At 35.3% G+C, this 12,917-nt stretch overlaps 1 protein-coding gene across 1 annotated transcript in view; it reads left to right on the top strand.

Annotated features, from left to right (window-relative positions):
* Positions 1-8,432, top strand: part of LOC148952658 (uncharacterized) — a 104,390-nt gene extending 95,958 nt beyond the window's left edge. Inside the window, exon 12 of the mRNA XM_089087325.1 lies at positions 5,509-8,432. Coding sequence (XP_088943451.1) covers positions 5,509-5,606 — 98 coding nt within the window. The 3' untranslated portion in view covers positions 5,607-8,432. The remainder of the gene's footprint in view (positions 1-5,508) is intronic.
* The last annotated feature ends 4,485 nt before the right edge of the window (positions 8,433-12,917 follow it).

The following is a 12,917-nucleotide window of genomic DNA, read 5'->3' as shown; positions in this document are numbered from 1 at the left end:
AGTTTCACATACAGCTACAATATCTTTAGGAATAGAATTTAATAAAAACTTAAGTTCACTATACGCACTCTGCAACCCTTTGCATTAACATGTAATACCCTCATCGGGAATTCACATTGCTCAACTTCATTAGTTAAAGGGTCATCCGAAAAATCACAATCCGGTAGATTTCTCACATACTGTACATTTTTATCACTCCCTATTGAATCATTAAGTATCGCAACTAAGTTTAAACGGGACTCCAAAAACGACTGAAATCTGTCCATATCACAAATAAACAAAGGAAAACCAAATCAAACTTCAATTATTCACAGTGAAGGTTCATTAGCCAGATTTAGAGTCTGAGCCACATCGGCTATTGTTTTGCATGGTAAAATTTGCGAGCCATTTTTCACTAAAATGATGCCTCTCGTCGTCCACACATTCTTATTTTCAAATCTGTTGCGAGCAAGCTTGAAAACCTCCTGCCTCTCCCTAGTTAATGCTTCATTAACAAAGACGCGGGAACCCTTCAGCATTTTTCGATTGCGAAGTATTTCGACTGCTGCAGATTCTGAAATCAATGTAAGTTCGATAGGGGCTAGAGCTTGATCATTAGCTCCTAGACGTTTAGCCCCCTTAATGATCGATTTTTCAAGCTGAAGTCCCATTTGCAAATTTAAACGATCAAGAACTTTCTCACCTAGTACCGGGAGATCACGGGCAGTTGTCTCGACAACAGCAACAATGACTTTATTTAGAAGGGCAGACTGACCTAAATGGTCTAACTTCGGCTCAAGTTTTTCAAGCTTGGACTCGTTTTGAACAAGTTTCACTCGTAAATCCTTGAGAGCCTTTTCAACCTGCTCAAACTTTGACTGAAACTGCATCTCAATTGCTTTATACACCGCTTACGTAATCATGTCTAAAAATTCGTTTTTAAACTGCGACGGAGATATATCTAACTTGGAAAACTCTTCATCCACTTTTTTCCGGATCTTATCTTCTACACCGCTTCGCAATTCCTCCAGATCAGTCTGTAGAGATAGCACGGATTCAGATAAGTCATCTGGCAGTACATCCGAATCTTCGATACAAAGCTTAATCGCTCTTTGTACATTTTTTCTCCCATCTTTTACCGCTTCTGAATAATTTATCGAATAGCGCCAAATATTATCAGACGTCACGATCTTGCTTTCGTCCGTTCTATAACAGCAAACTTCATAATTGAATCGACCGTCACGAAAAGTAATCACTCTTAATTTTGCACGGCCAAAGTTTGTAATATTTAAACTGCGCAAATACGCGATCACCTTCTTGCATAGCTGGAGGGAAAATTCACTCCGAAATCCAATCTTAAATACGCCGGGAATTTCAGCCCGACAGCTAATCTTGAAAGCTTGTAATGAATATCCTATTATAAAGAAAAACTTGCCATACAGGTTTGTAAATCATAGGCAGCGCGCTAGCGCTGCCTCAGTAAAGAGTGATGTGGGCACAGTGTGTTTTTTTTCTCCATACCGGGGCACTTCGTATCGAAGGAGTTGTCGTAGAAAGTTCGAAAAGGGCTCATTCGATTGCAAACTGGAGTGGCTAGTGCCCTTTTTAATAGTCGAAAGTGATTGGAGGGCAACTAACCCCCCCCCCCATGCCTATCATTCCCCCAAACATCCAATCAAAATTTTGGGATAGCCATTTTGTTCAGCGTAGTTGATTTCCAGATAAGAAATATCTTTTTGAGGAGGACACTCCCCCACAACCCTCGGAGCAAGGGTTTTAATTTATGCCCTGGGGGCATATAAGATTTTTATAGAAGGCTTTGTCGTAGAAACTTCAAAAAAGGCTCATTCAATTGGAAATTTAAAGGGCTAGTGCCCTTTTCTATAGTTAAAAATGATTGCAGGGCAACTAGCCCCCCCACGCTCCTAATTCCCCCTAAAACATCCAATCAAAATGTGGAGATAGCCATTTTGTTCAGCGTAGTTGATTTCCAGATAGAAAATATATTTTTGAGGAGGACACTCCAACAACCCTCGGGGCAAGGGTTTTAAGTTATGCCCTGGGGGCATATAAGGCTTTTATAGAAGGTGTTGTCGTAAAAATTTCAAAAAAGGCTCATTCGATCGGAAGTTCAAAGGGCTAGTGCCCTTTTTAATACTCGAAAGTTATTTTAGGGTAACTAGCTCCCCCCCCCACAACCATCATCCCCCCAACCACACCCAATCAAAATTTTGATATAGCCATTTTATTCAGCGTAGTTGATTTCCAAATAGAAAATATCTTTTTGAGGAGGACACTCCCCCACAACCCTCGAGGCAAGGGTTTTAAGTTAGACCCTGGGGGCATATAAGGTTTTAATTGAAGGCGTTGTCGCAGAAACTTCAAAAAAGGCTCATTCGATTGGAAATTCAAACAGCTAGTTTCCGTTTTAATAGTCGAAAGTGATTGGAGGGCAACTAGCCTGGAGGCATATAAGATTTTTGTAGAAGGCGTTGTCGTAGAAACTTCAAAAAAGGCTCATTTGATTGGAAATTCAAAGGGCTAGTGCCCTTTTTAATAGTTGAAAGTGATTGGACGGTAAATAGCCCCTCTTTCACGCCCCCCTTTTCATAGGCAGCGCGCTAACGCTACCAAAGTAAAGAACGATGTGGGAACAATGTGTTGTTTTTTGGGTTTTTTTTCTCCATACCAGGACACTTCGTATCGAAGGAGTCGTCGTAGAAACTTCGAAAAAGACTCTCTCGATTGGAAATTGGAGTGGCTAGTGCCCTTCTTAATAGTCGAAAGTGATTGGAGGGCAACTAGCCCCCCCCCAAGCCCGTCATTCCCCCAAAAATATGCAATCAAAATTTTGAGATAGCCATTTTGTTCAGCGTAATTGTTTTCCTGATAGAAAATACGTTTTTGAGGAGTACACTTCCCAACAACCCTCAGGGAAAGGGTTTTAAGTTATGCCCTGGGGGCATATAAGGTTTTTATAGAAGGCGTTGTCGTAGAAACTTCAAAAAGGACTCATTTGATTGGAAATTCAAAGGGCTAGTGTCCTTTTTAATAGTCGATAGTGATTGGAGGGCAACTAGCCCCCCCCCCCCGCCCAGGATTCCCCCAAACCCATCAAATAAAAATTTTGAGGAGGACACTCCCCCACAACCCTGAGGGCAAGGGTTTTAAGTTATGCCCTCGGATTATATAAAGTTTTTATAGAAGGCGTTGTCGTAGATACTTCAAAAAAGGCTCATTTGATTAGAAATTCGAAGGGCTAGTCCCTTCCTTAATAGCCAAAAATGATTTGAGAGTGACTAACCCCTCTGACGCTGAGCTTTTCCCCAAACATACACAGTAAGAACATTTATGTAGTCACTAGATGAAAAATAGTTAATTTCCAAATATAAATTCGGTTTAGAAAGAATCTCTCTAACAATCCTAAATATACGGGTTTCGAGTCGGGCCCTGAGGACTATTCAGGTTTTTTATAGAAAGTTTTGTCGTTGAAAGTTCAAAAAAGGCTAATTTAGTTAGATTTTTAGTGTCCGCGATCCCTGTAAAATAGTTGAACCGTACTGGACGTCACATAACCCCCCTTACAAACCACCATTTTTATAATCACCATGCTCATAGTGTCACATTACTGACCGACGGGGACGAAATGTGTTGTTTTTTGTTTTTTTTTCTTTACAACCAGGGAATTCATATCAAAGGAGTTGTCGTAAAAACTTCGAAAAAGACTCTCTCGATTGGAAATTGGAGTGGCTAGTGCCCTTTTTAATAGTCGAAAGTGATTGGAGGGCAACTAGCCCTCCCCCCCCCCCACGCCCATCATTCCCCCAAACACGTCCAATCAAAATTTTAAGATAGCCATTTTGTTCAGCGTAGTTGTTTTCCAGATAGAAAATATGTTTTTGAGGATGACACTCCCCCAAAACCCTCAGGGCAAGGGTTTTAAGTTATGCTCTGGGGCTTATAAGGTATTTATAGAAGGAGTTGTCGTAGAAACTTCAAAACTGGCTCATTCGATTGGAAATTCAAAGGGCTAGTACCCTTTTTAATAGTCGAAAGTGATTGGAGGGCAACTAGCCTGGAGGCATATAAGGTTTTTGTAGAAGGCATGGTCGTAGAAACTTCAAGAAAGGCTCATTCGATTGGAAATTCAAAGGGCTAGTGCCCTTTTTAATAGTCGAAAGTGATTGGAGGGCAACTAGCCCCCCCACGCCCATCATTCCCCCAAACACATCCAATCAAAATTTTGAGATAGCTATTTTGTTCAGCGTAGTTGATTTAAAGATAGAAAATCTGTTTTTGAAGAGGACACTCCCCCACAACCCTTAGGGCAAGGGTTTTAAGTTATGCCCTGAGGGCATATAATGTTTTTATAGGAGGCATTGTCGTAGAAACTTCAAAAAAAGCTCATTCGATTGGAAATTCAACGGACTAGTGCCCTTCTTAATAGTCGAAAGTGATTGGATGGCAACTAGCCCCCCCCCCACGCCCATCATTCCTAGAACACATTCAATCAAAATTTTGATGTAGCCATTTTGTTCAGCGTAGTTGATTTCCAGATAGAAAATATGTTTTTGAGGAGGACACTCCCCCACAACCCTCAGGGCAAGGGTTTTAAGTTATGCCCAGGGGGCAAATAATGTTTTTATAAGAGGCGTTGTCGTAGAAACTTCAAAAAAGGCTCATTCGATTAGAAATTCAATGGGCTAGTGCTCTTTTTAATAGTCGAAAGTGAATGGAGGGCAACTAGCCCCCCACGCCCATCATTCCCCCAAACACATTATATCAAAATTTTTATATAGGCCTATTTTGTTCAGCGTAGTTGACTTCCCGATAGAAAATATGTTTTTGAGGAGGACACTCCCTGAGTAGACCTGACAAGTATGCTGATGTATATTCCTTTTTTTTAAGATGATAATGCAAGGAAAAGGATATGGGGATGGGAAAAACTTCTTAAAAACTACAAAAAACAAAACAAAAAACAAACAACAAATAATAACAAAAAAAATGACAAAAACAAGAAGTTTCTTAAAGCTATCAAGGAATGCTTAGAGAAGGAGGAGAGATCCAATCTGCGTGCAGTTTGCAACCCATAACCTCGTTATTGCCTAGAATTAGTTTATAATATTTGCTTATTTAAACATAAATCTTATTTATTTCCCCTTGGTTTCCTATTTTCATTTACCTTTATTCTTGTTCTGATGCGTTAAAATTGGTGCCAATGCCATTAATTGTGAAGTCAATTAGTGGAATGTAAAGTACATATTCTCCCCCTCCCTAATTTCGGGACGACCTGCTTTTCGTTTGGCACCATATTGATGGCCAAAAAATACAATCCTTGGCAATTTGCCAACCTTTGTCCGTAAAACGTGGCTGAGCCATTTCCACCTTTTGTCATGATAGCCCTGGTTTAATGAAACAATTTATTATTAACAATTTATTAATGTAATAATTACTTATAGGTGTACTAATACTTATATTTCATATGGATTTAAGTTAGTATCCTTTGTAACCTACTTGTCTTTTCTTTAGCCAAAAATCCCAAAGAGGCAGCAGTTTTAAATGCAGCGGCTGAGATTGAAGATATACTCACTGATTTGGTCAAAGTAATTAAAGAAGAAGGACATTAAATTTCTGACATCGTATTTAGAAAAGTGTGATCTAATTAATTTGTTTTAGAATACGAAGACGTAAGGTTTCAATAAAACCAACGGGGTAAGCCCAAGAACACTACAGAAATGGAAAATATTTTGGACTGTCCTAAGCACTAAAAAAATTAGAACAAAGAAATACAAATCGACAAAGAAAAATCATATCATATATTCCACCAAGATCCCATAGAAGATCCGTCAAGGTTTCTCAGGCCTCGTCCTAAGGTCCCAAAACTAAGTAAGCTGTTACCAAAATAACAGCGAAAGAAAACGGACTCTAAAACCCAAGAAAATGCATTAATATAATTTTTATTCTACGCCTCGCATTAAGTTTGCTGTTTAGCTGCTGTTGATGGTGGTTGCATGGTCACACCTTAAACAACAACCTGCATAAAATCTTTCGATTTTTTTTCTTTTTCATACTTGGCCAATACAAGCTTTAAAAATTTCCCTATTTTACGCCTATTTTATCGTGTATAAATAGAAAAAATAAATTGAATTAAAAGAATAAATTCATAATTTCGTCACCATGGCCTTTGTTAGATAAACTGAATATTACAAACAATTAAATAGTAAGTTGCGATAAAGTCTAAAAAAGGAGGAAAAAGTAAAATGTAGAGTTTGGCGTTGTTCATCGGTACCAAAAGTGGTAAAATGGCGAGTGGGGTATAACACCAGACGTCATTTAAATGAAAGAACTGGTAAGAGATCGGAAAATGTTTTGCCAACCGTTGTTTCATGTTATTTTTGAAATCCAAATACATGTTTCATGTTACTCCTCCAAAAGGTGCCTCCGAAACTCCTCCAATAAGGCCCTCCTCCAGAACTGGACATCTGTATTGGCCAAACTCAGAAATAAACTAAAAAAACGTTCTCAATTCTTTTTTTTAATCTTTTAATACCAATTTTGAAACCTTGTATTTTGTGAATATCTTACAGTAAATTCGCTGTGACAAGCAGAATATCTTAAATAACGAGTAAGACATTTGCGAGAACTGCCTCTTTGCCGTTAGTCTTCTTTTTTATGTTTGTTTCTGATTAGATGTGATATTTAATTAGTGCCGTATTGTATCACTTTTTTAAGATTTCAGTTACTGTTTTGATTCAATTACTTAAACATTTTTCATGCTATTTCTAAGACACGACCTTTAGAACAACTTTTGGAATTGAAATTAGTGATCCTTTGTTACGGCGAAGTGGTTCGACTCTACTTTGTGTATTTATAATTAGATACGTTGTTGAACTTGCTTAAACTTCAATTCCTTCTTAGACAAAGATCGTATACCTACGGTAGTTTTATTGAATAGACTTGTGAAGGTGTAAAAGACAGATAAGGATTACTAGTGGGGAATTATTGGATTGAGGTTTGGGTGGAAGTTATTAACTGGAATGAATTTAAAAAAATTATCTATTTAAACATTCATCGCAAGCTGAGGGGGGGGGGATCCGAATTTAAAAATCAAAATAAGAAAAATGCAACGAGAAAAAAGAGTAACAGAAAAAAAAACACAAATGAACTAAAGATAAGGTAAAAGAATATGGAATAAAGAGGCAACAAAAAATATATGTGAAAATTTGCTATATATATTAATATATAAAGAATATATATTATATATACTATATATATAAAGAATATATTTGCACATCAACTATGCCGAACGAATAATCATCCACTGAATATTTGGTCAAATCGTGCATCAATAAAAAGGTTTGAAGGCAGTATAGAAATGTCTTCAATCTTCTGAGATTTCTTGGGTGACTATCAAAGCATAAGCTTCGAATAGGGCTTTATTGAGGAGGAGGGCTCTCTCCTTGTCACCCACTAGGAGGAAAAAGGCCGTATAGCCACAGGAGTATCACTGAAAACCATATAAGGAGGTAAAAGGAAGGGCAGGAGCTATTCGGATGTGAATATAGGATTATGGATTGGGTTGGATGTATTTGTCTGTGTGGAATTGTTAAAATGACTTTAGATCATTGTTTTTATATTTATATTTTTGGTAGATTTCCAAAGCAGAAGCTTGGAACATGGTAGGATGGCAGAATAGGTTCTGCCCCTATTTTGGCCATCCTCATGTTTTATGTTAAATAGAGGGATAAGAGTAAAATTAGTTAGGAGTTCGAAGAGTGAAAGCCACGTATTAACATTTTGATGTAAAATTTTAAGAGTTTGTAGTTAATATATTACTGTGTCTATAATTGTTTTGTTGTTAATGTTTTGATTTCGGTATTATTTTATATATATATATTATTGGTCACATAAGATCTTTTAAGGCTTGTTTGTATCTTTTATATTTTTTTCAGACAATTCTGACTTATATTTAGTTTTTTTTATTCCTTTTTCGTTTTTTTTATTGTTTTGTAAATCTAGTGCTTTGATCTAGGGCTTATTAACATGATTATGTACATTTTTGTAATTTTTGTTACATGGAGCTACTGGTTGCAATCGTGATGGGTAGCTTCAAAGAAGTAACTAGATATTTCTCTTTTAATTTTTACTAATTTAAAACCTAATGGGTAGCTAAGGTATCCCCACCTAACCTAATTTAATTCGGTCTTCATCTTTAAGTGTTACGTAAATAGATATATGCGCCTTTTACAAACCTTTCCACTTTTATAAGACCAAGTCAACTCTATTTTTCTGATAATTAGGCTTTAGCTTCCTTTTTTTTGCTTTCTTTGGACAGGGTAAAATTTGATGTGGCAGGCACATTTTGTATTCATAAATAATGAGCTTTTTTTAAGCAACTATCTGGTTCCTTCATATTTCGGATCAGAGTCGAAGAATTCGCTTTTCCGGTTGGGAAATTTTTCAAATGATTAATTTCACGCATTAAGGTTAAGGTTCTTGCCACCAAATTTAAAACCAATTTTGAATATTTGTTGCTATTTCGGAGAAATTTTGAATTTCTATAGAAAATTGAAAATTTGCAACAAAAGCATTAACAAAGCTCTTAATGGAGTTTTTTTTTTTTTTTTTTTTTTTTTTTTTTTTTTTTTTTTTTTTTTGTACCTAAAACCATTCTCTTAGGCACAAGCAATTGAGTCAAGACCTCCCGAAAAATCTCTTTCCTTCAATAGCTAATTGACGGCTTAAAAAAACTTATATCCCCCTCTCCTCGATTTACATCTTTTATGAATAATCATTTTAAAATAACAGTTGAATAATTTGAGTTCAAATTTTTCAGTTTTTCTTCGCCTCTATAAAATTTGAGTTATATGGCACACTATCTCTTGAATTATTGCAGCCGATATTTTCCGTTTTCTTTAATTTAACTCCTCTGAATTAATTTCGTCATCAAAGCAGATAAAATATTTCTTAGAATAAGAACAACAAAAATGTGGTAAGCTCTATACTAGCACACAATTGACCTGACAATTCAAACAGGAATTTCCCTGATTAGAGCTTCAATCAGAAAGCCGAAATAGTGAAAATGACATACCCAGTAACAAGTAGATTAAATATACCTCCTTCTTTACATTGTTTTGGTAACCGTAGTTTTATTTTAGTGATAAGAGAGTTAGAAGATTTAACTAGAATGAAACTGAGGATATTTGTTCTTTTTTGCGATGGTTTATTATTGTAGTGCTTCACTTATTAAAAGTGATAAAGCATTTTTCTTCTGATATTTTAAATCTTAAATTGCCTGATCTAAAAGATTTAAAAGCGAAAATAGCTGATTTTTCAAATAAGTGACGATATTGATAACATAGGCCCCGTTCTTTGCTAGTCTGACTAGTAACATCATTTTTCTTAATGAAAAAAGGCATTGGGTTTATTATAATAGGTTTCATATGATTTATAAAGTTGTTCTTGCTGATGTTCAAATTTATTTATATTCTCATCAGAAAATCTGACTAGTAAAAAAAAAAAAAGAAAAAAAAAAAAAAAATGAAAACGGTAAATTTATAAGAAAAATGAAAACCAAGGCTCATAATCCACTAAACGAATGAGGGAAATATCTATTTCACTATTCTGTGTTCCCACCATTCTTTTTGACAAATGCACATATTGACTTGGTAATTTTACTGTAATAGACCAGCCAAGGCTATCTATATCTAAACTGTGGGTCATAGCTGGGCCTTAGTCATTGGGAAGATGCAATATCCTATGTCAGGGATCATGCAGGGTAAACTTGTTTAAAAAATTGAATTTATTGACTCGGATGCAGAAAAAGTGACAAACTGTGAAGATCCATGTAAATTTGGAATATAGGACCATAATGAGATAGGTAATAAATGCAACTTTTGAGGTGAACCGAGTCTGCGGTTTTACCGCTGCAGTGATGAGGTGCAGAAAACGCAACGCATTGCGTTTTCCACAACGCCCCTTTCTGTGTGAACAGTAGGTTAGTGAAAAAAATACTAGTCAAATTTGTTAAAAAATGTATTGACAAAAAAGATTGGGCGAAAATGTTAACTTATGCATCAAAAATATGTTTTTTCTGTGTTTCTACGCTGATGCCAGATGAAAATAATAGTCTGATGAGAAAGCCTTAGATAAATAAATGATCTTATCAGTTGGTTTAAAAAAGGCTTGATGGTCGGTTTATAATAGACGTTATTTTGCGTTGCACATAAGAGAAAAATCACAAAAAAGGAAAAGGAAAGCCTTATATAAATTAAACACCTTAGCAATTTGATGAAAAAAAAGAGCTTGAGGTCGATTTACAGTACTATTTAAAATTTTGTCTAAGGGACCGACTTTTCAAATAATATTTTTGGTATTTTTTGTAATAAAGCTTAAATTTAATTTAAAAAGAAATCATATTAGAAAAGCATTAGAAACATAAAACACCCTAGATGTTTGATTAGGGAAAAAGGATTATAGGACAATTGACAATAGGGTTGGTAATCTTGTATAAATAACTAGCCAAAAAAGTTATATTTTTTAGTGTTTCCTTGTTGTAATGACGCCTAAGTGAAAAAAAATATAGTCAGATAAGAAATGCCTTGAACCTAAGAATTAGGATGTTGACGACTTGATTAGCATAAAAAGGTCAGGCTATCCTGTTATCTGTGTTTGTAATATTTAATTTTTAAACCATCGGGGACTGGCGGTAAGACCCGGTTTCATGATCTGCTTTACGGACGAAACGCCAAAAAAATCAGCCCAAAAAAGTTCCCTTATACTTTGATCAAAAACAATTTCAAGCAATTCATTGGATTGTACACTTTTGGTTAATTCTTTCAATAAAAACATGGAATTGTCAGATCGCCATCTATATAATTCGATTAAATCATGATTTAGCATTTTTTTTTTCATTGCTTGTATTTGTGATTTTCTCTGTCTATAAAAAAAAAGACAAAAAAAAAAAAACATCTTAAGGAAAATCGGTGTTTTGTGCTTACGAATCCAGTGTTCCTTTAAAAAAAGAAAAAAGAAATATTGTGTTTGAAATTTTTTGTTGTTGTGCCCATTCCAGCTGTTTTATTTAACTTTGTCCGTCCGTGCTGGTGACAATCTTTGAATTTACTCAATGATTTTTAGTTATTTTAGTTGTTTGTAAAGTAATAGGTTTTTTAAGACTATAATCATTGTTTGAGATAAAGAAAAAATAATTATACTTAAATAACCCTTTTTTGTCTTTTTTAGCCACTTGTGATTGCCATCTTTCTAAGTGTATTTAGTCCATATGTTGGAATCTTATAAGTTCTGATTAGTTAGTACTAGTAATTGTTATTTAGTCCTGATCAGTTCTAAATAAATATTTAATCTTAATGAATTAACAAGTTATTCTTAGTTTGTTATCAATAAATCAACAATAGGTTGGCGAATCACACTATGGCAAAATACTCATCGGACAGAATACGGGGTTGTTGTTGAAATGTCTAAAATTTATTACACGCACTGCCTAATTAAGCGCTACCACTGACACGTTTTTTATACACGTATAGTTTTTTTTTTGTTAAAATGTCTAAAGTTTATTACATACACTGTCTAAACTACACTGCTTCCAACAACATTGATTTAGTTAGAGGGAGGGTTTGAAAGAAAGGTTCATAGCGGTCCCTCTTCAAAATATAATGAAATATACGTGTCTAGTTATTGTCTAACAAATTTTTGCACAACGATATAGTTTTTGCGAAACAATTTAGTTTTTTTCCTCTGCTATTGATTTGTGCTGTACTTAAACTTGTAACAGGGACAAGTTTTTTCCGCCTTACCTGACATTTGGAAATCAGATGTTTCTTTTGAATTAATAAAAAAAAAACTTCCCGAAAAAGAAGTTTTTCAAAGAAAAGTAAAAGCTACTTTAAACTTAAGATTAACAGATAAAAATACCTGTTAAAATTCAAACTCAAAACGACCAGAAATTACTATTAAAGAAAAAATGAAACCCAAAACGAACAGAAATTAAATAAACAAACATATAAAAAAACATACAACAAGTAATAATATAAGTGAATAAATAAATCTTAAAAGCGAGTAATGCTCAAATTGAATATTCAAATCAAGCTTCAAACGAAAAAAAGATATTTTTCTATTGAAGTATAAATGAAACCCAAACGAACGGAAATTAAATAAACAGTCAATGCAAACATACATACAATAGATACTAATATAAATGAATAAATAAATCTTAAAACAAGCGAAACTTAAATTGAATATGCAAAACAAGGTTGAAACAAACAATTATCACCACAAACAAGAGTTTAGGTATGACCTCCTTCTCTCTCTGTAAAAGTCTAAAAGGTACTGCGTTATTGGCGCTTTACTGAAAACGAATTTTATTACGAATATTTTTATTGGGGTGTATGTACGGGTGTCGCCACTTATTGATGCAAAAATGGCGCAAGAAGGTTGCTATGCCACTTACTCGAAGGGGAGAACCCCTTGTCGGCCCCAATGTTAGTGGGATTCCCGCTCTTACTCCGACCGTTCTGCAAATATCGGGTTTGGTACTACCCGATTTACAGTATACCCTGTCCCCGGGTATGATAACGCGATCGAGTGGTCCAATGGCCACTTTCTAAAGACAAATGTACCCGCCTTGGGTTACGGCTAGAAAATCTCTTAACTCTCTCCTTGGAGGTAACAAACCTCCCTGTCAATATAATAATGACGGTACCTCGTAGCTCTATTCCTACCCTACCTGGGTTACGGAAACTAGTACACAGTTTGTAGAAAATACCTTACTTGTGTTCTTCCAAAAGGTCACAATAGTACCACAAAAATATATATATCCCCGAATGGGGTCAAAACGCAGACTAAAACATAATAATAATTTTCACAGCAATGTTTATAGGAGTGGATCTTCACTTGGCCCAGCCAATCAGCTCCATCCC

Source organism: Artemia sp. Qi Xiang Cuo, chromosome 4 (assembly GCF_049724085.1).
Source record: "Artemia sp. Qi Xiang Cuo chromosome 4, ASM4972408v1, whole genome shotgun sequence".
NCBI lineage: Eukaryota > Metazoa > Arthropoda > Branchiopoda > Anostraca > Artemiidae > Artemia > Artemia sp. Qi Xiang Cuo.
Note: the sequence above shows the minus strand (reverse complement) of the source record. Positions and strands in the feature narration are given on the sequence as shown.